The following is a 26,771-nucleotide window of genomic DNA, read 5'->3' as shown; positions in this document are numbered from 1 at the left end:
TAGAGCGACAGGACAGGCGGGGGGTAGAGCGACAGGACAGGCGGGGGGTAGAGCGACAGGACAGGCGGGGGGTAGAGCGACAGGACAGGCGGGGGGTAGAGCGACAGGACAGGCGGGGGGTAGAGCGACAGGACAGGCGGGGGGTAGAGCGACAGGACAGGCGGGGGGTAGAGCGACAGGACAGGCGGGGGGTAGAGCGACAGGACAGGCGGGGGGTAGAGCGACAGGACAGGCGGGGGGTAGAGCGACAGGACAGGCGGGGGGTAGAGCGACAGGACAGGCGGGGGGGTAGAGCGACAGGACAGGCGGGGGGGTAGAGCGACAGGACAGGCGGGGGGTAGAGCGACAGGACAGGCGGGGGGGTAGAGCGACAGGACAGGCGGGGGGTAGAGCGACAGGACAGGCGGGGGGTAGAGCGACAGGACAGGCGGGGGGTAGAGCGACAGGACAGGCGGGGGGTAGAGCGACAGGACAGGCGGGGGGTAGAGCGACAGGACAGGCGGGGGGTAGAGCGACAGGACAGGCGGGGGGTAGAGCGACAGGACAGGCGGGGGGTAGAGCGACAGGACAGGCGGGGGGTAGAGCGACAGGACAGGCGGGGGGTAGAGCGACAGGACAGGCGGGGGGTAGAGCGACAGGACAGGCGGGGGGGGTAGAGCGACAGAACAGGCGGGGGGGTAGAGCGACAGAACAGGCGGGGGGTAGAGCGGCAGAACAGGCGGGGGGTAGAGCGGCAGAACAGGGGGGGGTAGAGCGGCAGAACAGGCGGGGGGTAGAGCGGCAGAACAGGCGGGGGGGTAGAGCGGCAGAACAGGCGGGGGGTAGAGCGGCAGAACAGGCGGGGGGTAGAGCGGCAGAACAGGCGGGGGGTAGAGCGGCAGAACAGGCGGGGGGTAGAGCGGCAGAACAGGCGGGGGGTAGAGCGGCAGAACAGGCGGGGGGTAGAGCGGCAGAACAGGCGGGGGGTAGAGCGGCAGAACAGGCGGGGGGTAGAGCGGCAGAACAGGCGGGGGGTAGAGCGGCAGAACAGGCGGGGGGTAGAGCGGCAGAACAGGCGGGGGGTAGAGCGGCAGAACAGGCGGGGGGTAGAGCGGCAGAACAGGCGGGGGGTAGAGCGGCAGAACAGGCGGGGGGTAGAGCGACACACAGGGCGGCGGGGGGGGGGGGGGGGAGATGGGAGGATTACAATGCTATGCAGGTAATAAGGCCAATTCCCTTAAGCGTTATGTGCCTCCAGCAGAGAATGGCGGCACACAGTCTGACACTTTATGGCAGCACAGGAGATGGGCAGTACTCACGTCAGTGATGGGCTACTTCTGCTGTTCCTTAGGCCTCTGCTACTCGCCCCAGTTTTGACACTTTCCTCCCAGGGGCTCTTCTCCAGGCCACCCCACAGAGATCCTGAATCAGAGCCCCACTGCGAGGGAATGATGGGGGCACCGGACATCCCAAGACCTCCATGCTGTGGAGGAAGACAATGAAGTCAATGCAGCCACCACATGCATACGCCACATCCATCCACCATATCCATCCACAACCCACCGTCCTTGATGACTGCGCTCTCTGCTTCAGCATCTGTCCCTCACGCTCCTGCATTTCCAGCATGGCTTTGAGAGAGACCCCTTTGCCGTGAGCGGCCCACATCGGCGATGAGGACGATGACTGCCCGCTCTGCTGGATCAGTTTCAGAAGCAGCTCTTGCTGTTGACGACACTGGATAAAGCAGAGGGATCAGGACCTCGGTGTAAGGAAGCTTCAGGGTCCAGGGAACGAATGAGGACCACTCACCTGCTTCCTCCTGTACATCTCCTCCTCATCCCGGCGCTTCTGCTCCTCCTGGCGCCGCTTCTCCTCCCTCCTCTTCCTCTCCTCCTCCTCTCTCTTGGCCCTGAGTTCAGCTTCTCTGCGCTCCTGCAACTGAGAGACACCTTATCAGCGTGGCCCCCCACACCCACCGCGCTGCCCCCCACACCCGCCTTGTCCATGTGCAGACATTGATACCTTCTGTTGCAGCTGCAGCTGCTCCAATATTGGCCCCTGAGATACGGCAGTCACTGGCAGGTCCCACAGAGCGGAGTCCCCACCTGGCAGAGAACAAGTGGGTTACTGGCCGGAGGGCAGAGCCTGTACCCCCACCCCGGGCAGATGTCACACCAGAGCGGTGACACTTACCTGCTGTCGATGTACTTGAGGTATTCAGATCCCACAGGGATCCAGTGTCTGGCACAGAGAGAGATCGGTTCATAGCGGGGAGGAGGGCAGCGTCGGACCCCCTGCAGGATAGCACAGAACAGAGGAGTTAATAGACAGAAGTCTGGAAACATCAACCACGAGAAGAGGACAGAGTAGGGAGGAGGAAGGGATTAAGCAAGGGAGATTCTCCTGTCTGCCCTGCAAGTACAAGGATTGGAGCAGCGCTCAGTCTTACGCTTCTACCGCGGGGTGCATTACAAGCAGCTGACTGACACTCTGGACTACCCCCACCATGCTCTATGGGGTGCATGCAGATTAATAGCCCCCACATGCAGAAAATTTATCCAATCCAACAGCGCCCAGGTCAGTCCGTTTCCATAACAGAAGGCGTCAGTCACTGACTAGTGTCTGTTGGGGGAAGTAGTAATGGGCCTGACGGGTGAAAGGAGGACACTACCTGGATTTTGAGGGGTTCAGTTGCTGGAGAAACAGTGTCAACTGCTGCTGTTGCTGAGCGGTTAGATCACTGGCTTTCTGCTGAGAGTACTGCTGCCTGCAGGCGACACGAGCATTAAGAGTGATCTACGGGAAGAGCCTATGCTGCAGGAAGTAATGGAGCACAGAGATGATGTGCGGGAAGAGCCTATGCTGCAGGAGGTAATGGAGCACAGAGATGATGTGCGGGAAGAGCCAATGCTGCGGGAAGTAATGGAGCAGCACAGAGATGATGTGCGGGAAGAGCCAATGCTGCGGGAAGTAATGGAGCACAGAGATGATGTGCGGGAAGAGCCAATGCTGCGGGAAGTAATGGAGCAGCACAGAGATGATGTGCGGGAAGAGCCAATGCTGCGGGAAGTAATGGAGCAGCACAGAGATGATGTGCGGGAAGAGCCAATGCTGCGGGAAGTAATGGAGCAGCACAGAGATGATGTGCGGGAAGAGCCAATGCTGCGGGAAGTAATGGAGCAGCACAGAGATGTGCGGGAAGAGCCAATGCTGCGGGAAGTAATGGAGCACAGAGATGATGTGCGGGAAGAGCCTATGCTGCAGGAAGTAATGGAGCACAGAGATGATGTGCGGGAAGAGCCTATGCTGCAGGAGGTAATGGAGCACAGAGTTGATGTGCGGGAAGAGCCAATGCTGCGGGAAGTAATGGAGCAGCACAGAGATGATGTGCGGGAAGAGCCAATGCTGCGGGAAGTAATGGAGCAGCACAGAGATGATGTGCGGGAAGAGCCAATGCTGCGGGAAGTAATGGAGCAGCACAGAGATGATGTGCGGGAAGAGCCAATGCTGTGGGAAGTAATGGAGCACAAAGATGATGTGCGGGAAGAGCCTATGCTGCATGAAGTAATGGAGCACAGAGATGATGTGCGGGAAGAGCCAATGCTGCGGGAAGTAATGGAGCACAGAGATGATGGGCGGGAAGAGCCAATGCTGCGGGAAGTAATGGAGCACAAAGATGATGTGCGGGAAGAGCCAATGCTGCGGGAAGTAATGGAGCACAAAGATGATGTGCGGGAAGAGCCTATGCTGCATGAAGTAATGGAGCACAGAGATGATGTGCGGGAAGAGCCTATGCTGCATGAAGTAATGGAGCACAGAGATGATGTGCGGGAAGAGCCTATGCTGCGGGAAGTAAAGCAGGGTGGTGGACAATGGCAAAAGCGAGGGTAGAAAAGGTAAAATGTGAAGGGTAAAAGGTATAATAGAGATGAACAGGAGGCAGGAATAATGAGAAGACTTACACAAGAGAAGGGAAATCCGGGGGTACAAGAGCAAGCACACGTTATAGCGGCATTACCTGCTGATGAGCTGCAGCAAGTACTGATGTTGCATCTGCTGATACAAAGCTAATTCCTGCTGTTTTTTCAGGCACTGCTGATCAATGTTACCCTAGAAAGAAGAAAAGATGCGTTACAGCCCCTGCTGGGGGTACTCTATCCGCAGGGTAGGAGGGCGCATGCGTTCTGCATGGCATGTGTCATTACGCGGTTTCACGGCACCGCGGACGGCAGACAGGCGCGTCACGGCACCGCGGACGGCAGACAGGCGCAAACTGCGCGTCACGGCACCGCGGACGGCAGACAGGCGCAAACTGCGCGTCACGGCACCGCGGACGGCAGACAGGCGCAAACTGCGCGTCACGGCACCGCGGACGGCAGACAGGCGCAAACTGCGCGTCACGGCACCGCGGACGGCAGACAGGCGCAAACTGCGCGTCACAGCACCGCGGCCTAGGCTCTGCTACATCAGCATCCAGCAGAGACCAGCCGGACGGCTCACTGTGAGGACAAATAATCCATCAGACTGTTCAACATTTGGCAAAATAAAATTCTGAGAAATGCACAGGACTCACCAGCAGGGGCGGCGGAGACGGTCCTGGGGCAAAAGGTACCCGACCCCACATCTTGATGACCTCACCCAGGGGCTGAAAGCCCTCGTCACAGCCTCTCTTCACCAGGAGTGACATGGTGAAGTATCCTGCCTGGCACCACTCCGCCATCTCTTGAGTACTGAACGGACCTGCGGGCAGCAGAAAAAGAAGGTGGTCAGATACGAGCAGCGGTGTGTGATGCTGGTGTGCGAGCCACAGTCAGCAGTGGATGCAGCAGAAGTACGAGCACTCCACGTATGTTGCCCTATCCTGCATCCACCACCAGCAGCAGCAGACCATCGGACACAGCGGGCACCTTGGATCTCCCCCTGAGGGTCCTTGTAGAACCACTTCATGGCGGCCTCATGGGACAGGGGCAGAGCAGCAGCACTATGGGAGCGGCTGGAGGAGAAGCCGTCTTCTTCTAGGGAGGAATCTTGCAGGGAAGCCACCAACTTCTCGGCCTCCTTTGAGACACACAGAGGGGACATCGTGAGGTTGAGCCGGCCAGGCACAGCGATGGCAGCAGCGGGGAGACACCTACCTGCTGGAGATGTTTCATGCCTTCGTCCTCCTCCGGATCCCCCACAGAAAATTCAGTAGCAGCAACTGTGGGTGGAGATGGAGGGGTCGGCAGAGAGGAAAGTGGGGAGACGGAGGAAGGGACAAAGGCTCCAGGGTTTCCTACAAGTCAGGGGCAAAAGAGGAACATATTGTGGGTGGTCTTCAGCCATCTGAAAACCCGGACCAGCACAGGTGTCCCACCGCTCACCATCTTCTATTGAGCACGGTGGAGGCTCCACCAGGGCCCCATCCTCTCCATTTGTAGAGGTGTCGTGGGCGTGCTCGCTCTCCTCCGAGTACACCCCAGCAGCCCAAACAGACCCGCTCTGCTCCGGAGACTGGCACGGCGGCTCCTGCTGAGAGTCCTCTGAGGCGGCCAACTGTTCATCACCTGGAGAAAGAGTGCAAGAGTCAGGAGACCGCTCCTGAAATACTCTGCGCTGCAGAGGACCTCACTCTTATCCTGTGATCTCCCCAAAGATGCCAAAACATTGCTTCCCTGAAATCATCTGTGCTGCTGGAAGATCCTGTGCCCTCACAGGTGGTCTGCACAGTCTACATCTGAAATCCTCTGTGCTGCTGGAGGATTCCATACCCTCCCACCCACGCGGTCAGCACCCTCCTGCCCTTACTGATCATTCCGGGCCGGTCTGCACCTTCCTCCGCCCGGTCCTCATCCTCCTCTTCCTCCACACCCTGGAACTCCAGCTCCTGCTCTTCCATGATGGTCTCTTTGGGGCTTTTCTGTGGAAGATAACAGCCGTTATTGTTCTACCAGAAGAGCCCTCCTGTAACGACGGCCTTGTTACTGCTCCACCTCCGGTGATGACCCACCGTCCACTCACCTTGAAGGATAAGAAGGCCCCGGAGGAATCGAATGTTCCCATCTCGTCGTCCTCATCCTCCATGCACCACTCAGGAAGCCCGTCACGGTCGTCTTCCTGTGCGTTTTCGCCACCACGTCCACTTCCTCTCGGGGCAGCACTGCCTTCTTCGCGCACCATTTCGAAATCAAATTTCCGCCGCCGGTCCCCGTGCTCCCTCCATCCTGCGGACCGCGGCCCCTCTGAAAAGTAAAACACGTGACAGGTGAGATGCACGAGCCCCAGCAGAGGCGCGGGTCACCGGGCCATCAACGGGACCGACCTGTGCTGCCTCCAGGGCTCGTAGAGCGCCAGCGGTCGTCTCTCCGGGAGACGGACAGCCTCCAGTTGCCTTCCTCATCCTCCTCTTGCCCATCACGCAGGGTGCGCCAGTTGTCACTGTCTGAACGAGCAAACTCTTTTCTCGATGGTACCGCGCTCTCCTCAAAGCCCACACGCACTGCAGGAGAAGAGGACCAGAGTGAAGAATGCATCCAGGATAAGGGCTCAGGGATGGGGCGGCTTGAATCACATGACGTACCGGCTTCCCTCCTGATAGGCTTCTCAAACCTCCTCTCCCCTCTGAAATGAGAGTAGCAATTACAAAGTGACCCCAGAGCCCCCCGATGTGCGCCCATAGGGAGCGGTGCCCCCACCTGTCATCCCAGCTCTGGCTCCGGTGAATCTCCCGAGCTCCACGGCCAAATCCAGAGTCTCCATCATCCAGAGCTCGCTGGTAGACAGCAGGATCCCCACGGCCGCGGCCTGAAGGAGCGGACAGTGATCAGCATGAGTGCACGCAGCGGACCCTCAACTAGTGACGCCTGATCAGCGGGGTCCAACCGGTGATACAGAAGGAGGCAGACGCAGACCTCCGATCACCAGACATTTATAGAGCCTTACCCCGGCCCCGTGCGGTGCCCCGGCCTCGGCTCACCCCTGTGGGGGCCGGGGCTGCTCCTTTCCCCATCAGTCTCAGCACAGGAACGCTGTTCACAGACAGGGAGAAGTTCCTCTGCAAAGAAATGTGGAGAAAAGTGGTGAAGGCTGGCGGGCGAGGGGGAGAGAGCGCGAGGGGGAGAGAGCGCGAGGGGGAGAGAGCGCGAGGGGGAGAGAGCGCGAGGGGGAGAGAGCGCGAGGGGGAGAGAGCGCGAGGGGGAGAGAGCGCGAGGGGGAGAGAGCGCGAGGGGGAGAGAGCGCGAGGGGGAGAGAGCGCGAGGGGGAGAGAGCGCGAGGGGGAGAGAGCGCGAGGGGGAGAGAGCGCGAGGGGGAGAGAGCGCGAGGGGGAGAGAGCGCGAGGGGGAGAGAGCGCGAGGGGGAGAGAGCGCGAGGGGGAGAGAGCGCGAGGGGGAGAGAGCGCGAGGGGGAGAGGGAAAGAGGGCGAGGGAAAGAGGGAAAGAGGGCGAGGGAAAGAGGGAAAGAGGGCGAGGGAAAGAGGGAAAGAGGGCGAGGGAAAGAGGGAAAGAGGGCGAGGGAAAGAGGGAAAGAGGGCGAGGGAAAGAGGGAAAGAGGGCGAGGGAAAGAGGGCGAGGGAAAGAGGGAAAGAGGGCGAGGGAAAGAGGGAAAGAGGGCGAGGGAAAGAGGGAAAGAGGGCGAGGGAAAGAGGGCGAGGGAAAGAGGGAAAGAGGGCGAGGGAAAGAGGGAAAGAGGGCGAGGGAAAGAGGGAAAGAGGGCGAGGGAAAGAGGGAAAGAGGGCGAGGGAAAGAGGGCGAGGGAAAGAGGGCGAGGGAAAGAGGGAAAGAGGGCGAGGGAAAGAGGGCGAGGGAAAGAGGGCGAGGGAAAGAGGGCGAGGGAAAGAGGGCGAGGGAAAGAGGGAAAGAGGGCGAGGGAAAGAGGGCGAGGGAAAGAGGGAAAGAGGGAAAGAGGGAAAGAGGGAAAGAGGGAAAGAGGGAAAGAGGGCGAGGGAAAGAGGGAAAGAGGGCGAGGGAAAGAGGGAAAGAGGGCGAGGGAAAGAGGGAAAGAGGGCGAGGGAAAGAGGGAAAGAGGGCGAGGGAAAGAGGGAAAGAGGGCGAGGGAAAGAGGGAAAGAGGGCGAGGGAAAGAGGGAAAGAGGGCGAGGGAAAGAGGGAAAGAGGGCGAGGGAAAGAGGGAAAGAGGGCGAGGGAAAGAGGGAAAGAGGGAAAGAGGGAAAGAGGGAAAGAGGGAAAGAGGGCGAGGGAAAGAGGGAAAGAGGGCGAGGGAAAGAGGGCGAGGGAAAGAGGGCGAGGGAAAGAGGGCGAGGGAAAGAGGGAAAGAGGGCGAGGGAAAGAGGGCGAGGGAAAGAGGGAAAGAGGGCGAGGGAAAGAGGGCGAGGGAAAGAGGGAAAGAGGGCGAGGGAAAGAGGGAAAGAGGGCGAGGGAAAGAGGGAAAGAGGGCGAGGGAAAGAGGGCGAGGGAAAGAGGGCGAGGGAAAGAGGGAAAGAGGGCGAGGGAAAGAGGGAAAGAGGGCGAGGGAAAGAGGGCGAGGGAAAGAGGGAAAGAGGGAAAGAGGGAAAGAGGGAAAGAGGGAAAGAGGGAAAGAGGGAAAGAGGGAAAGAGGGAAAGAGGGAAAGAGCGCGAGGGAAAGAGGGAAAGAGCGCGAGGGAAAGAGGGAAAGAGCGCGAGGGAAAGAGGGAAAGAGCGCGAGGGAAAGAGGGAAAGAGCGCGAGGGAAAGAGGGAAAGAGCGCGAGGGAAAGAGGGAAAGAGCGCGAGGGAAAGAGGGAAAGAGCGCGAGGGAAAGAGGGAAAGAGCGCGAGGGAAAGAGGGAAAGAGCGCGAGGGAAAGAGGGAAAGAGCGCGAGGGAAAGAGGGAAAGAGCGCGAGGGAAAGAGGGAAAGAGCGCGAGGGAAAGAGGGAAAGAGCGCGAGCGAAAGAGGGAAAGAGCGCGAGCGAAAGAGGGAAAGAGCGCGAGCGAAAGAGCGCGAGCGAAAGAGGGAAAGAGCGCGAGCGAAAGAGGGAAAGAGCGCGAGCGAAAGAGGGAAAGAGCGCGAGCGAAAGAGGGAAAGAGCGCGAGCGAAAGAGGGAAAGAGCGCGAGCGAAAGAGGGAAAGAGCGCGAGCGAAAGAGGGAAAGAGCGCGAGCGAAAGAGGGAAAGAGCGCGAGCGAAAGAGGGAAAGAGCGCGAGCGAAAGAGGGAAAGAGCGCGAGCGAAAGAGGGAAAGAGCGCGAGCGAAAGAGGGAAAGAGCGCGAGCGAAAGAGGGAAAGAGCGCGAGCGAAAGAGGGAAAGAGCGCGAGCGAAAGAGGGAAAGAGCGCGAGCGAAAGAGGGAAAGAGCGCGAGCGAAAGAGGGAAAGAGCGCGAGCGAAAGAGGGAAAGAGCGCGAGCGAAAGAGGGAAAGAGCGCGAGCGAAAGAGGGAAAGAGCGCGAGCGAAAGAGGGAAAGAGCGCGAGCGAAAGAGGGAAAGAGCGCGAGCGAAAGAGGGAAAGAGCGCGAGCGAAAGAGGGAAAGAGCGCGAGCGAAAGAGGGAAAGAGCGCGAGCGAAAGAGGGAAAGAGCGCGAGGGAAAGAGGGAAAGAGCGCGAGGGAAAGAGGGAAAGAGCGCGAGGGAAAGAGGGAAAGAGCGCGAGGGAAAGAGGGAAAGAGCGCGAGGGAAAGAGGGAAAGAGCGCGAGGGAAAGAGGGAAAGAGCGCGAGCGAAAGAGCGCGAGCGAAAGAGGGAAAGAGCGCGAGCGAAAGAGGGAAAGAGCGCGAGCGAAAGAGGGAAAGAGCGCGAGCGAAAGAGGGAAAGAGCGCGAGCGAAAGAGGGAAAGAGCGCGAGCGAAAGAGGGAAAGAGCGCGAGCGAAAGAGGGAAAGAGCGCGAGCGAAAGAGGGAAAGAGCGCGAGCGAAAGAGGGAAAGAGCGCGAGCGAAAGAGGGAAAGAGCGCGAGCGAAAGAGGGAAAGAGCGCGAGCGAAAGAGGGAAAGAGCGCGAGCGAAAGAGGGAAAGAGCGCGAGCGAAAGAGGGAAAGAGCGCGAGCGAAAGAGGGAAAGAGCGCGAGCGAAAGAGGGAAAGAGCGCGAGCGAAAGAGGGAAAGAGCGCGAGCGAAAGAGGGAAAGAGCGCGAGCGAAAGAGGGAAAGAGCGCGAGCGAAAGAGGGAAAGAGCGCGAGCGAAAGAGGGAAAGAGCGCGAGCGAAAGAGGGAAAGAGCGCGAGCGAAAGAGGGAAAGAGCGCGAGCGAAAGAGGGAAAGAGCGCGAGCGAAAGAGGGAAAGAGCGCGAGCGAAAGAGGGAAAGAGCGCGAGCGAAAGAGGGAAAGAGCGCGAGCGAAAGAGGGAAAGAGCGCGAGCGAAAGAGGGAAAGAGCGCGAGCGAAAGAGGGAAAGAGCGCGAGCGAAAGAGGGAAAGAGCGCGAGCGAAAGAGGGAAAGAGCGCGAGCGAAAGAGGGAAAGAGCGCGAGCGAAAGAGGGAAAGAGCGCGAGCGAAAGAGGGAAAGAGCGCGAGCGAAAGAGGGAAAGAGCGCGAGCGAAAGAGGGAAAGCGAGAGGGGCCAGAGAGGGGGAAGAAAACAGGGAGGGGGAGCAGAGAGAAGTGGTGAGGTTGGTGCAGGAACACCTGACCAGGGGATCGGCCCATCATCTGTACCTGCTCCTCCTCGGTCAGCGGCAGTAGGGCGAGGGGTTGCAGCGGCTCATCGTTCAGGATCACAGCAAACTCCTTATCTTGCATTTCTTCGGGAACCTGCAGAAAGGAAGGAAAAGACCTTCTAGCGCCATGGTCACATGACACACAATACCCCGCTGCCATGACGCAGTGCCCACCTTGTTCTCTTTTATATAAAGTGCCAACATCTCCTCTCGTCCATAGCGATACTCCGCCAGTTTATACTTTGGCATAGCGGGGGAAGGAGGAGGGGAAGCAACGGACCCCCCACTGGATAGTGCACGAAGCCTGGGGGGAGAAAATGAAGATTACTATATGTCACCTTCAGGGGCCGCCCTCCGCATGAGCCCCATGTTAGACGAGCCTCCCATGAATTCCCCAGATCCGAGCCTTCCTGAGGATCTAGCTCTGCTCAGCAGTGACGTCGGCGGCGCTCTGCAGAACCGCCGGGGAGAATAGCTCGCTGTGTGAAGAGGCTTATACAATGCAAGTCTATGGAGCGCAAGACAGACCCCATACAGCGTCAAAGACTACAGGATCAAGCAAAGCACAGAGCACCCCCCCCGGAGAGAGTCAGCAGGGCGGCCGCCCCGGAGAGAGTCAGCAGGGCGGCCGCCCCGGAGAGAGTCAGCAGGGCGGCCGCCCCGGAGAGAGTCAGCAGGGCGGCCCCCCCGGAGAGAGTCAGCAGGGCGGTGATGTCACTGAAGAGCTGGATCCTGGCTGTAGTCTATCAACACATTTACACTACATATACATTGTCTAGAAACAGGAGGCGAGCACCATCACAACAGTCCACAAATCCGAACCATCACACGTGTATAAAAGAGACGCAGCCGGCAACACGACTGCTTTACCCTTAGGTGCACATTCATGGAAAATGAGCTAATCCGCACAGCAAAAAACGGTAGAAAAGAGAGCGGCACTCACCGGGTGGTGCAGTCAAGGCGTTATTATAAAAGCATATCAGCGGGAGAACGGGTGCAAAAAGGAGATAGCGGGGGGCCTCCTCACTGACCATTATACACGGGGGGGCCTCCTCACTGACCATTATACACGGGGGGGCCTCCTCACTGACCATTATACACGGGGGGGGCCTCCTCACTGACAATTATACACGGGGGGGCCTCCTCACTGACAATTATACACGGGGGGGCCTCCTCACTGACCATTATACACGGGGGGGCCTCCTCACTGACAATTATACACGGGGGGGCCTCCTCACTGACAATTATACACGGGGGGGCCTCCTCACTGACCATTATACAAGGGGGGGCCTCCTCACTGACCATTATACAAGGGGGGGCCTCCTCACTGACAATTATACACGGGGGGCCTCCTCACTAACCATTATACACGGGGGGGAGGGGGCCTCCTCACTGACCATTATACACGGGGGGCCTCCTCACTGACCATTATACACGGGGGGGCCTCCTCACTGACCATTATACACGGGGGGGGCCTCCTCACTAATCATTAAAAACGGGGGGGGCCTCCTCACTGACCATTATACACGGGGGGGCCTCCTCACTGACCATTATACACGGGGGGGCCTCCTCACTGACCATTATACACGGGGGGGCCTCCTCACTGACCATTATACACGGGGGGGCCTCCTCACTGACCATTATACACGGGGGGGCCTCCTCACTGACCATTATACACAGGGGGGCCTCCTCACTGACCATTATACACGGGGGGGCCTCCTCACTGACCATTATACACGGGGGGGCCTCCTCACTGACCATTATACACGGGGGGGCCTCCTCACTGACCATTATACACGGGGGGGCCTCCTCACTGACCATTATACACGGGGGGGCCTCCTCACTGACCATTATACACGGGGGGGCCTCCTCACTGACCATTATACACGGGGGGGCCTCCTCACTAATCATTATACACGGGGGGGCCTCCTCACTAATCATGATACACGGGGGGGCCTCCTCACTAATCATGATACACGGGGGGGCCTCCTCACTGACAATTATACACGGGGGAGCCTCCTCACGGACCATTATACACGGGGGGGCCTCCTCACGGACCATTATACACGGGGGGGCCTCCTCACTGACCATTATACACGGGGGGGCCTCCTCACTAATCATTATACACGGGGGGGCCTCCTCACTAATCATTATACACGGGGGGGCCTCCTCACTAATCATTATACACGGGGGGGCCTCCTCACTAATCATTATACACGGGGGGGCCGCCTCACGGACCATTATACACGGGGGGGGGGGGCCTCCTCACGGACCATTATACACGGGGGGGGGGCCTCCTCACTGACCATTATACACGGGGGGGCCTCCTCACTGACCATTATACACGGGGGGGGCCTCCTCACTGACCATTATACACGGGGGGGGCCTCCTCAGACCATTATACACGGGGGGGGCCTCCTCACTGACCGCCCCTTGTACACGGGGGGCCTCCTCACTGACCATTATACACGGGGGGTGGCCTCCTCACTGACCGCCCCTTGTACACGGGGGGCCTCCTCACTGACCATTATACACGGGGGGGTGGCCTCCTCACTGACCGCCCCTTACTGCAGGACATCAGCACTCACCATTCCGGCCCGAAGTTTAGTGTTTCAGCAGCCATGATGTGAAGAAAAGGTACCTGGAGGAAGAAGAAGGCGCAGAGTGAACCCGACGTCCACAGGAAGTTCTCATTCAGACCCCCGCCAATGATGCACCTGGGGGTCTCGTCACATCTCACTGCTGATCTGGAACCTGCTGTCAGATTACTGGACGGATGAAAACAAAGCTGCTTTTAGGGGAGGTGGATGTGTCCACCATGGATGCAGCGCTGACGTCCCGGACCACCAGTGAGACGCTGCAGACAATCGGGACCCAAGTGTGTAACTCCAGCACGGCACTATTAATTGCCAGTTCCTGCATTATCAGACAGGATAGCGGTATACACCGCACACGCCCAGAGCAAGAACGGCGGTGACTGGAGGAAGCCCTCCACCACGTGGGCCTGTGTCTGGCTGTTACACAGCTCCGCCCACCTGGAGTCCGGCTCCGCCCACCAGACACGTGATGACACATGGGCTAATATTAGACTCCACCCCCAGACAATATCAGACAAGCATTTACATAAGGTGGGCTATTATTAGGCTCTGCCGAAACGTACACACCTGTGTGTGGAATGCTCCGTCAGCGATCTCGGTTCATGGGATGAATCTGCCGATCGGACCTGATGAGGCAAACATTTACCATTAGTGCACAGCATTTCTGGATACATGGGGGGATGCAGCTGCAGCTTCTCCACCTGGGGGGGGGGGGGGGAGACGTGATTGGCTCAGGGCACAGAGCACTGCATGATGGGCTGGGAGCAGCAAGGTGCCCACTCGCACAGCAAATAACTGACAGAACCGAGACCCCCAAAACCTGCCCACTAGACTCAGGACGGGACTCACTATCAGCGGCACACGCCCAAGAGGAGGCCGCGAGAGGTGGAGAAAGCAACCGGCTGTCATTATCCAGAACGACGACTCGGCAGAAAAACAACAAATCCAGAACGATTGTGATATGACATCACTGCACAGAAGGACGACGACCAGAAGACGCCGAGAAGCAAGTGTGTGGACACCAACCAATGACGGAGGAAACAGTCAGCAAGCTGGGGAAGAGACTGGATCCAAACACATACAGGAGATGCTGCTACAGGGTGCAAAGCCGGCCCGGCCCAAACACGGCAGCAGCACTAACAGCGCTGCAGACACCAACACGACAGGCTGGGAGAGTGCAGCACCGAAGTGGCAGAATGCAGCTCTGCAGGAGGCAGTGAGCACGAGCAAAGGCGCCAAAAATCTGACAAAACTCACGGTCTGCACATTTCACAACTACAGGGTCAGTCCAGCGCTTCAATGGTTACTGATGAGAACTGCAAACATTCCACAAGGATCTACACTGCGGAAAAGCCTCACAGCACCCAGCGCTGCCCCTGGTCACCCACACTCCTGCCCTCCCCATCACTAATGTATGTAGACAGTGACTGCACCAGCAGAATAGTGAGTGCAGCTCTGGAGTATAATACAGGATGTAACTCAGGATCAGTAATGTATGTACACAGTGACTGCACCAGCAGAATAGTGAGTGCAGCTCTGGAGTATAATACAGGATGTAACTCAGGATCAGTAATGTAATGTATGTACATAGTGACTGCACCAGCAGAATAGTGAGTGAGGCGCTGGAGTATAATACAGGATGTAACTCAGGATCAGTAATGTAATGTATGTACATAGTGACTGCACCAGCAGAATAGTGAGTGAGGCGCTGGAGTATAAGGCTAAGTGCACACGTACCGGAACTCTCGCGGAAATTACAGCGAGAATTCCGGAATTCCAGTCCGCGGGAAAATCGCATTTTAAATTCCCGCTGAAAAACTAGCATTTTGCAAGCGTAATTAGCTTGCAGAATGCTAGCGTTTTCCAAGCGATCTGTAGCATCGCTTGCAGAACTGATGGACAGGTTGGTCACACTCGTCAAACATAGTGTTTGACGAGTGTGACCAACTTTTTACTACTGAGGCCGCCTATGCAGCATCAGTAGTAAAAGATAGAATGTAAAAAAAAAATAAAAAACGGTGTTATTTAATATTCTTACCCTCCAACGTCCCGCGCAGCCGTTCCCAGTAATCCTTTGCGAAAATGCCCGCGATGACGTCCGTTCTCGCGGGATCGCGATGTCTCGCGGTCATTCGCGATGACGTCGCGCGAATGACCGCGAGACTTCGCGATCCCGCGAGAACGGACGCCATCGCGGGCATTTTCGCAAAGGACTACTGGGAACGAGAGCGTGAAGAGAGGCGGGAAGGCTGCGCGGGACGCCGGAGGGTGAGAATAACAATATTTTTTATTTTAAATTCTATTTTTTACAGGGATATGGTACCCAAAGCCCGGAGGACAGTCTCCTCTCCTCCGGACCGTGGGTACCATCCGCAAATGTTCTGCTTACTTTCCGCATGGTGTGCACAGCCACATGCGGGAAGTAAGCGGAACAATGCATTCCTATGGGTGCGGGATCGCCGCGATTCCGCAAATTAATGAGCATGCTGCGGTTTTTACCGCGAAGCGATTCCGCCGCGGTAAAAACCGCAGCATTAGCACAGCATTGCGGAATCCCATAGGAATGCATGGGATGCTTATTTTTCGCGTTTTCGCGGCAAAATCGCGCGGTTAAAACCGCCGCGGAAACGCGAAAAAGACGCCACGTGTGAACTCAGCCTAATACAGGATGTAACTCAGGATCAGTAATGTATGTACACAGTGACTGCACCAGCAGAATAGTGAGTGCAGCTCTGGAGTATAATACAGGATGTAACTCAGGACCAGTAATGTAATGTATGTACACAGTGACTGCACCAGCAGAATATTGAGTGCAGCTCTGGAGAATTATCTATATACACTGCTCAAAAAAATAAAGGGAACACTTAAACAACAGAATCTAACTCCAAGTAAATCAAACTTCTGTGAAATCAAACTGTCCACTTAGGAAGCAACACTGAGTGACAATCAATTTCACATGCTGTTGTGCAAATGGAATAGACAAAAGATGGAAATTATTGGCAATTATCAAGACACACTCAAAAAAGGAGTGGTTCTGCAGGTGGGGACCACAGACCACATCTCAGTACCAATGCTTTCTGGCTGATGTCTGGTCACTTTTGAATGTTGGTTGTGCTTTCACACTCGTGGTAGCATGAGATGGACTCTACAACCCACACAAGTGGCTCAGGTAGTGCAGCTCATCCAGGTTGGCACTTCAATGTGAGCTGTGGCAAGAAGGTTTGCTGTGTCTGTCAGCGTAGTGTCCAGAGGCTGGTGGTGCTACCAGGAGACAGGCCAGTACACCAGGAGACATAGAGGGGGCCTTAGGAAGGCAACAACCCAGCAGCAGGACTGCTACCTCAGCCTTTGTGCAAGGAGGAACAGGAGGAGCAGGCCCTCCAAAGAAATGCCACCCCACACCATTACTGACCCACTGCAAACCGCTCATGCTGAAGGATGTTTCAGGCAGCAGATCGCTCCCCACACACTGTCACATGTGCTAAGTGTGAACCTGCTTCCATCTGTGAAGAGCAAAGGGCACCAGTGGCGAATTTGCCAATCCTGGTGTTGTGGCAAATGCCAAGCGTCCTGCACGGTGTTGGGCTTTGAGCACAACCCCCATCTGTGGATGTTGGGCCCTCAGACCATCCTCATGTAGTCGGTTTCTAACTGTTTGTGCAGACACATGCACATTTGTGGCCTGCTGGAGGTCATTTTGCAGGGCTCTGGCAGTGCTCCTCCCGTTCCTCCTTGCACAAAGGCGGAGGTAGCAGTCCTGCTGCTGGTTTGTTGCCCTCCTACGGCCCCCTCCATGTCTCCTGCTGTACTGGCTTGTCTCCTGGTAGCGCCTCCAGCCTTTGGACACTACGCTGACAGACACAGCAAACCTACTTGCCACAGCTCGCATTGATGTGCCATCCTGGCTGTTCCGCCTTCATACACGTTGACACGGTGTGCACTCCAGCATACAGCATAAACCACGTCTCTGTCTTCCAAATAAGCAGACTGTTCTCTGTAGTCTAACTTGTTTATTGGTGAAGAGTATAGAACATGCGGTAAAACAATAAAGAATACAAACGACATGGGTAAGTATTGGGCAGATGTTCACACAGCTAACACAATTACAGGAAGTATACAGTGTGATGCAAACTTTACACAGAATACACAGGTGTCTAATTACACCTACTGAGCACTGGTTATACAGTTAATAACATCTCTGTAACACTGCAAGAAAAGATATTAATCTTACCAGATATGCGTTACCCGGATATCGAACTCAAGTTGGGGAGTTACTGGAGGACAAGTAAACAACGTGCGTCCTATGAAATACACAGAAGAAAATGGCATCTCCCTCATCCCAGAATACATTGCTTCAATCCCACAATGCATTGCTCTGTTAAAGACACAGGCTATAAAGCTATTTAAGACAGCTATAAATTCAGCCACCACTAGATGGTGATAACTAAACCAGCACATAATACAAACATATTGCCCTATACTCAGAGGGCAGAACACCGGATGAGCTGCACTACCTGAGCCACTTGTGTGGGTTGCAGAGTCCGTCTCATGCTACGACGAGTGTGAAAGCACAACCAACATTCCAAAGTGACCAAAACATCAGCCAGAAAGCATTGGTACAGAGATGTGGTCTGTGCACCCACCTGCAGAACCACTCCTTTATTGAAGGTGTCTTGATAATTGCCAGTAATTTCCATCTGTTGTCTATTCCATTTGCACAACAGCAGGTGACATTGTCAGCCAGTGTTGCTTCCTAAGTGGGCAGTTTGATTTCACAAAAGTTTCATTTACTTGGAGTTAGATTCTGTTGTTTAAGTGTTCCCTTTATTTTTTTGAGCAGTGTATATAAAAACGAGTGTATGTGTGTATGTATATCCACGATGTTGTCATAATGGTTGCCATAGTGACAATGTCATAGAATCGTAGAGTTGGAAGGGACCTCCTGGGCCATTTGGTCCAACCCCCTGCTCAAAGCAGGATTCGCTAAATCATCCCAGTCAGATGTCTGTCCAGCCTCTGTTTGAAGACTTCCATTGAAGGAGAACTCACCACTTCTCGTGGCAGCCTGTTCCACTCATTGATCACTCTAACTGTCAAAAAGTTATAATAGGTTGCAATGGTGACAGTGATGTCATAATGGGATTGAGGATGGGTATATGGGCACGGGACTATGGGATGGAGGATATGTATGATGGGTATATGGGCATGGGCCTATGGGATGGAGGATGTGTGATGGGTATATGGGCACTGGACTATGGGATGGAGGATGTGTGATGGGTATATGGGCACGGGACTATGGGATGGAGGATATGTATGATGGGTATATGGGCATGGGCCTATGGGATGGAGGATGTGTGATGGGTATATGGGCACTGGACTATGGGATGGAGGATGTGTGATGGGTATATGGGCACGGGACTATGGGATGGAGGATATGTATGACGGGTATATGGGCACGGGACTATGGGATGGAGGATGTGTGATGGGTATATGGGCACAGGACTATGGGATGGTGGATATGTATGAAGGGTATATGGGCACGGGACTATGGGATGGAGGATGTGTGATGGGTATATGGGCACAGGACTATGGGATGGAGGATGTATGATGGGTATATGGGCACTGAACTATGGGATGGAGGATGTGTGATGGGTATATGGGCACAGGACTATGGGATGGAGGATATGTATGATGGGTATATGGGCACAGGACTATGGGATGGAGGATATGTATGATGGGTATATGGGCACTGGACTATGGGATGGAGGATGTATGATGGGTATATGGGCACGGGACTATGGGATGGAGGATGTGTGATGGGTATATGAGCACAGGACTATGGGATGGAGGATATGTATGATGGGTATATGGGCACAGGACTATGGGATGGAGGATATGTATGATGGGTATATGGGCACGGGACTATGGGATGAAGGATATGTATGATGGGTATATGGGCACGGGACTATGGGATGGAGGATATGTATGATGGGTATATGGGCACGGGACTATGGGATGGAGGATATGTATGATGGGTATATGGGCACGGGACTATGGGATGGAGGATATGTATGATGGGCTTATGTGCACGGGACTATGGGATGGAGGATGTATGATGGGTATATGGGCATGGGACTATGGAATGGAGGATGTGTGATGGGTATATGGGCATGGGACTATGGAATGGAGGATGTGTGATGGGCTTATGTGCACGGGACTATGGGATGGAGGATGTATGATGGGTATATGGGCATGGGACTATGGAATGGAGGATGTGTGATGGGTATATGGGCATGGGACTATGGAATGGAGGATGTGTGATGGGTATATGGGCATGGGACTATGGAATGGAGGATGTGTGATGGGTATATGGGCACGGGACTATGGGATGGAGGATGTGTGATGGGTTTATGTGCCTGGGACTATGGGATGGAGGATGTGTGATGGGTATATGGGCACGGGACTATGGGATGGAGGATGTGTAATGGGTTTATGGGCACGGGACTATGGGATGGAGGATGTGTGATGGGTATATGGGCACTGGACTATGGGATGGAGGATGTGTGATGGGTTTATGTGCCCGGGACTATGGGATGGAGGATGTATGATGGGTATATGAGCATGGGACTATTGGATGGAGTATGTGTGATGGGTATATGGGCAAGGGACTATGGGATGGCGGATATGTATGATGGGTATATGGGCAAGAGACTATGGGATGGAGGATATGTATGATGGGTATATGGGCACAGGACTATGGGATGGAGGATGTGTGATGGGTATATGGGCACGGGACTATGGGATGGAGGATATGTATGATGGGTATATGGGCACGGGACTGTGGGATGGAGGATGTGTATGATGGGTATATGGGCACTGGACTATGGGATGGAGGATGTGTATGATGGGTATATGGGAAGGGGCCTATGGGATGGCGGATATGTATGATGGGTATATGGGCACGGGACTATGGGATGGAGGATGTGTGATGGGTATATGGGCACAGGACTATGGGATGGAGGATGTGTATGATGGGTATATAGAATCATAGAGTTGGAAGGGACCTCCTGGGCCATCTGGTCCAACCCCCTGCTCAAAGCAGGATTTGCTAAATCATCCCAGTCAGATGTCTGTCCAGCCTCTGTTTGAAGACTTCCATTGAAGGAGAACTCACCACTTCTTGTGGCAGCTTGTTCCACTCATTGATCACTCTGTCAAAAAGTTTTTTCTAATATCTAATCTGTGTCTCCTCCCATTCAGTTTCATCCCATTGCTTCTAGTCTTTCCTTGTGCAAATGAGAATAAAGTTGATCCTTCTGCAATGTGACAGCCCTTTAGATATTTGTAGACAGCTATTAAGTCTCCTCTCAGTCTTCTCTTTTGCAAACTAAACATTCCCAAATCCTGCAACCTTTCCTCATAAGACAGGGTTTGCAGACCGGTCACCATTCTGGTCGCTCTTTTCTGAACTTGCTCCAGTTTGTTGATGTCTTTTTTAAAATGTGGTGCCCAAAACTGGACACAATATTCCAGATGAGGTCTGACCAAAGAGGAGAAGAGGGAAATAATGACTTCACGTGATCTAGACTGTATGCTTCTGTTAATACATCCTAGAATTGCATTTGCCTTTTTTGCTGCTGCATCACATTGTTGACTCATATTCAGTCTGTGATCTATTTGTATACCCAAGTCTTTTTCACATGTGCTGTTGCTTAGCCCTATTCCTCCCATTCTGTATATGCTTTTTTCATTTTTATTGCCCAGATATAGTACTTTGCATTTCTCCCTGTTAAAAACCATTCTATTAGTTGCTGCCCACTTCTCCAGTTTATTTATATCTTTTTGAATCCTCTCTCTCTTCTCTAGTATATGGGCACAGGACTATGGGATGGAGGATGTGTGATGGGTATATGGGCACTGGACTATGGGATGGAGAATGTGTGTGATGGGTATATGGGCACGGGACTATGGGATGGAGGATGTGTGATGGGTATATGGGCACGGGACTATGGGATGGAGGATGTGTATGATGGGTATATGGGCACTGGACTATGGGATGGAGGATATGTATGATGGGTATATGGGCACTGGACTATGGGATGGAGGATATGTATGATGGGTATATGGGCACTGGACTATGGGATGGAGGATATGTATGATGGGTATATGGGCACTGGACTATGGGATGGAGGATATGTTTGATGGGTATATGGGCACGGGCCTATGGGAAAGAGGATATGTTTGATGGGTATATGGGCACGGGCCTATGGGATGGAGGATGTATGATGGGTATATGGGCACTGGACTATGGGATGGAGGATGTATGATGGGTATATGGGCACTGGACTATGGGATGGAGGATGTATGATGGGTATATGGGCACTGGACTATGGGATGCGGATATGTATGATGGGTATATGGGCACGGGACTATGGAATGGAGGATATGCATGATGGGTATATGGGCACTGGACTATGGGATGGAGGATGTATGATGGGTATATGGGCACTGGACTATGGGATGGAGGATATGTATGATGGGTATATGGGCACTGGACTATGGGATGGAGGATGTATGATGGGTATATGGGCACTGGACTATGGGATGGAGGATATGCATGATGGGTATATGGGCACTGGACTATGGGATGGAGGATGTATGATGGGTATATGGGCACGGGATAATGGGATGGCGGATATGTATGATGGGTATATGGGCACGAGACTATGGGTTGGAGGATAATCATTATAATTTGTTATAACCACAGTTAGTTACTATGCCCGGGCAACGCCGGGCTCTAGTACAGAACATAACTCAGGATCAGTAATGTAATATATGTACACAGTGACTACACCAGCAGAATAGTGAGTGCAGCTCTCGAGCGTAATACAGGCGGTAACTAGGGATCAGTAAGTGACAGCAGTAAATACAGAGCATTAGATCTTTCACAAAGCTTCTGACACAATGTGACGTTTCCACAGATGTGACAGTATTCTGACCCCACAGGTGGTAATCACATGATGCTTTGCATTTTCTTCCACCCAGTAGCATCCCCAGGTCACTTGCCTTTCTCCTGGACGTCCTGTGGTCCGGCAGCCCTTGGTGTGCTGGTCTCTGTGGTGCGTCTCCTTGTTAACGCCCTGAGAGGGCGCCGCCGTCCAATGTATTAACTTTCTGCAGCATGAACCTTAGTGGGTATTGAGAGACGTAGTAAATGCTGCAGGGGACCCGCAAGCCCGTATGTATGTGACGGCCCCCCAATCAGTGTAAACATGTGCCCGGACTATGGAGATAGAATATACTGCTGGAGCATAGCACAGAACGGCAGCTGTACAGTGGTACACTGCGCTTCTGCGATCACCCCTATGTGTAGGCCCCGGGCAGGTGTATTCCGCCCCCTATATGCAGTACAAGGCCCAGTAAGGTGTATTCCTGCCACTCTATGCAGTGCAGGCACCTGGGCAGGTGTATCCCACCCCCTATATGCAGTGCAGGCCCCCTGACAGGTGTATTCTGCCCCCTATATGCAGTGCAGCCCCCTAACAGGTGTATTCCACCCCCTATATGCAGTGCAGGCCTCCTAACAGGTGTATCCCACCCCCTATATGCAGTGCAGGACCCCTGACAGGTGTATTCTGCCCCCTATATGCAGTGCAGCCCCCTAACAGGTGTATTCCACCCCCTATATGCAGTGCAGGCCTCCTAACAGGTGTATTCCGCCCCCCTATATGCAGTGCAGGCCCCCTGGCAGGTGTATTACTGCCACTCTATGCAGTGCAGGCCCCCGGGCAGGTGTATTCCGGCCCCTATATGCAGTGCAGGCCCCGGGCAGGTGTATTCCGGCCACTATATGCAGTGCAGGTCCCCGGGCAGGTGTATTCCGGCCCCTATATGCAGTGCAGGTCCCCGGGCAGGTGTATTCCGGCCCCTATATGCAGTGCAGGTCCCCGGGCAGGTGTATTCCGGCCACTATATGCAGTGCAGGTCCCCGGGCAGGTGTATTCCGGCCCCTATATGCAGTGCAGGCCCCCGGGCAGGTGTATTCCGGCCCCTATATGCAGTGCAGGCCCCCGGGCAGGTGTATTCCGGCCCCTATATGCAGTGCAGGCCCCGGGCGCCTCCTCTCCGGTAGTCCGGTGTGTCCCCGTCCAGGCCCCGGGCCCGTGTGTCGGGGACGCGCTGTGCCCCGGGCCCGCCGCTCTCCTCAGCGGTCGCCGCTGTGCACGGGCAGAGCTCGGTACTAGGCCGCGGGCCGCTCACGCTCTCGGGCCGGTGACTCCCGGAGAGGCCGCGCTGTCGCTCTTTTCTCTCCTTCTCTGTATCTCTCTCTGTCTGGAGGTAAATTTCAGTGTCGCCACAGTCGCGATAGTCTTCGTTACGTCACGACACGTCACGCACCTCCTCCGTGTGCGGAGGATCCCAAAACAAGATGGCGGCCGCGCCGTGAGGAGGGGGATCACGTGACCTTGGAATTGACTCCGCCCACTAAGAAGGAACGTCGTCTCCCACAGCCAGGCCACGCCCTCTCGTGTCACGTGACCAAACTGTGGCCAAATCCCAGGAAGCAGCGGCTCGGTTTTTTTTAAATCAACAACTTTATTGGTATTTTCTGTTATTGGCGCAGAGTCCGTCCTGACTCCTGTCAGCCAGAGGGCGCCACAGTGTCCGTGCCACACCGGCACCGGGGCTCGCTGGGGGAGGATAACCCCGCCCATAGGGAGTGATTGACAGCGGAGCCTGTGCTTCCTGCCTGACCCCGGCATGTACCAAGTGGCATCAGTGTCTGGGGGGAGAGAACCAACGGCTGCTCCTGGAAGATACCAAAGTACACTGCGGACAACCGGCCAGAGTGGTGTCCGTCCCGCCCCCTGGCGCTGACGTCACTGATAGCGTGCAGTGAGGCCACACCCCTGATACTACAGCCCCGCCCCCTGGCGCTGACGTCACTGATAGCGTGCAGTGAGGCCACACCCCTGACACTACAGCCCCGCCCCCTGGCGCTGACGTCACTGATAGCGTGCCGTGAGGCCACACCCCTGATACTACAGCCCGCCCCCTGGCGCTGACGTCACTGATAGCGTGCCGTGAGGCCACACCCCTGATACTACAGCCCGCCCCCTGGCGCTGACGTCACTGATAGCGTGCAGTGAGGCCACACCCCTGATACTACAGCCCCGCCCCCTGGCGCTGACGTCACTGATAGCGTGCCGTGAGGCCACACCCCTGATACTACAGCCCCGCCCCCTGGCGCTGACGTCACTGATAGCGTGCAGTGAGGCCACACCCCTGATACTACAGCCCCGCCCCCTGGCGTTGACGTCACTGATAGCGTGCAGTGAGGCCACACCCCTTATACTACAGCCCGCCCCTGGTGCTGACGTTAATGACAGCATGACGTGAGGTCACACCCCTTATACTACAGCCCCGCCCCCTGGTGCTGACGTCACTGGCAGCATGACGTGAGGCCACACCCCTTATACTACAGCCCCGCCCCCTGGTGCTGACGTCACTGACAGCATGGCGTGAGGCCACACCCCTTATACTACAGCCCCGCCCCCTGGTGCTGACTTCACTGGCAGCATGGCGTGAGGCCACACCCCTTATACTACAGCCCCGCCCCCTGGTGCTGACGTCACTGGCAGCATGGCGTGAGGCCACACCCCTTATGCTACAGCCCGCCCCCTGGTGCTGACGTCACTGATGGCATGTTGTGAGGCCACACCCCTGATACTACAGCCCCGCCCCCTGCTGCTGACGTCACTGGCAGCATGGCGTGAGGCCACACCCCTTAAGCTACAGCCCCGCCCCTGGTGCTGACGTCACTGATGGCATGTTGTGAGGCCACACCCCTGATACTACAGCCCCGCCCCCTGCTGCTGACGTCACTGACAGCATGTTGTGAGGCCACACCCCTTATACTACAGCCCCGCCCCTGGTGCTGACGTCACTGATGGCATGTTGTGAGGCCACACCCCTGATACTACAGCCCCGCCCCCTGGTGCTGACGTCACTGGCAGCATGGCGTGAGGCCACACCCCTTATGCTACAGCCCCGCCCCCTGGTGCTGACGTCACTGACGGCATGTTGTGAGGCCACACCCCTTATACTACAGCCCCGCCCCCTGCTGCTGACGTCACTGACAGCATGTTGTGAGGCCACACCCCTTATGCTACAGCCCCGCCCCCTGGTGCTGACGTCACTGATGGCATGTTATGAGGCCACACCCCTTATACTACAGCCCCGCCCCCTGCTGCTGACGTCACTGACAGCATGTTGTGAGGCCACACCCCTTATACTACAGCCCCGCCCCCTGCTGCTGACGTCACTGGCAGCATGGCGTGAGGCCACACCCCTTATACTACAGCCCCTCCCCCGGTGCTGACGTCACTGACAGCATGGCGTGAGGCCACACCCCTTATACTACAGCCCCGCCCCCTGGTGCTGACGTCACTGGCAGCATGGCGTGAGGCCACACCCCTTATGCTACAGCCCGCCCCCTGGTGCTGACGTCACTGATGGCATGTTGTGAGGCCACACCCCTGATACTACAGCCCCGCCCCCTGGTGCTGACGTCACTGGCAGCATGGCGTGAGGCCACACCCCTTAAGCTACAGCCCCGCCCCTGGTGCTGACGTCACTGATGGCATGTTGTGAGGCCACACCCCTTATACTACAGCCCCGCCCCCTGCTGCTGACGTCACTGACAGCATGTTGTGAGGCCACACCCCTTATACTACAGCCCCGCCCCCTGCTGCTGACGTCACTGACAGCATGTTGTGAGGCCACACCCCTTATACTACAGCCCCGCCCCCTGGTGCTGACGTCACTGACAGCATGTTGTGAGGCCACACCCCTTATGCTACAGCCCCGCCCCTGGTGCTGACTTCACTGACAGCATGTTGTGAGGCCACACCCCTTATACTACAGCCCCGCCCCCTGGTGCTGACGTCACTGACAGCATGTTGTGAGGCCACACCCCTTATGCTACAGCCCCTCCCCCTGGTGCTGACGTCACTGATGGCATGTTATGAGGCCACACCCCTTATACTACAGCCCCGCCCCCTGCTGCTGACGTCACTGACAGCATGTTGTGAGGCCACACCCCTTATACTACAGCCCCGCCCCCTGCTGCTGACGTCACTGACAGCATGTTGTGAGGCCACACCCCTTATGTTACAGCCCGCCCCCTGGTGCTGACGTCACTGACAGCATGACGTGAGGCCACACCCCTTATGCTACAGCCCACCCCCTGGTGCTGACGTCACTGACGGCATAGCGTGAGGCCACACCCCTTGTTACAGCCCGCCCCCTGGTGCTGACGTCACTGACGGCATAGCGTGAGGCCACACCCCTTATGCTACAGCCCACCCCCTGGTGCTGACGTCACTGACAGCATGTTGTGAGGCCACACCCCTTATGCTACAGCCCCGCCCCTGGTGCTGACGTCACTGACAGCATGTTGTGAGGCCACACCCCTTATGCTACAGCCCCGCCCCTGGTGCTGACGTCACTGACGGCATAGTGTGAGGCCACACCCCTTGTTACAGCCCGCCCCTGGTGCTGACGTCACTGACAGCATGTCGTGAGGCCACACCCCTTATGCTACAGCCCACCCCCTGGTGCTGACGTCACTGACAGCATGTTGTGAGGCCACACCCCTTATGCT

At 56.0% G+C, this 26,771-nt stretch overlaps 1 protein-coding gene across 4 annotated transcripts in view; it reads right to left on the bottom strand.

Annotated features, from left to right (window-relative positions):
* GIGYF1 (GRB10 interacting GYF protein 1) overlaps window positions 1-23,564 on the bottom strand; it is a 30,009-nt gene extending 6,445 nt beyond the window's left edge. The window contains exons 1-22 of one of the 4 annotated variants that reach the window (XM_073583683.1): window positions 22,172-23,562; window positions 13,673-13,731; window positions 13,097-13,149; window positions 10,683-10,812; window positions 10,507-10,602; window positions 6,901-7,012; window positions 6,654-6,762; window positions 6,539-6,579; window positions 6,281-6,457; window positions 5,980-6,200; window positions 5,767-5,878; window positions 5,343-5,525; window positions 5,115-5,254; window positions 4,887-5,037; window positions 4,553-4,719; window positions 3,998-4,089; window positions 2,651-2,746; window positions 2,173-2,273; window positions 2,002-2,084; window positions 1,789-1,917; window positions 1,543-1,713; window positions 1,299-1,462 (exon numbers count right to left, since the gene is read on the bottom strand). In XM_073583683.1, coding sequence (XP_073439784.1) covers window positions 1,299-1,462; window positions 1,543-1,713; window positions 1,789-1,917; window positions 2,002-2,084; window positions 2,173-2,273; window positions 2,651-2,746; window positions 3,998-4,089; window positions 4,553-4,719; window positions 4,887-5,037; window positions 5,115-5,254; window positions 5,343-5,525; window positions 5,767-5,878; window positions 5,980-6,200; window positions 6,281-6,457; window positions 6,539-6,579; window positions 6,654-6,762; window positions 6,901-7,012; window positions 10,507-10,602; window positions 10,683-10,812; window positions 13,097-13,131 — 2,510 coding nt within the window. In that variant the 5' untranslated portion in view covers window positions 13,132-13,149; window positions 13,673-13,731; window positions 22,172-23,562. Of the gene's footprint in view, window positions 1-1,298; window positions 1,463-1,542; window positions 1,714-1,788; window positions 1,918-2,001; window positions 2,085-2,172; window positions 2,274-2,650; window positions 2,747-3,997; window positions 4,090-4,552; window positions 4,720-4,886; window positions 5,038-5,114; window positions 5,255-5,342; window positions 5,526-5,766; window positions 5,879-5,979; window positions 6,201-6,280; window positions 6,580-6,653; window positions 6,763-6,900; window positions 7,013-10,506; window positions 10,603-10,682; window positions 10,813-13,096; window positions 13,150-13,672; window positions 13,732-22,171 lie in introns of all 4 variants that reach the window. The other 3 variants (XM_073583682.1, XM_073583681.1, XM_073583684.1) reach the window with 3 other exon arrangements.
* Between the last annotated feature and the right edge of the window lie 3,207 nt (window positions 23,565-26,771).

Source organism: Dendrobates tinctorius, unplaced genomic scaffold, assembly GCF_039654945.1.
Source record: "Dendrobates tinctorius isolate UK_male_01 unplaced genomic scaffold, ASM3965494v1 ptg000080l, whole genome shotgun sequence".
Classification (NCBI taxonomy): domain Eukaryota; kingdom Metazoa; phylum Chordata; class Amphibia; order Anura; family Dendrobatidae; genus Dendrobates; species Dendrobates tinctorius.
The sequence above is the reverse complement of the archived record's forward strand: the minus strand, read 5'-3'. Positions and strand labels throughout refer to the sequence as shown.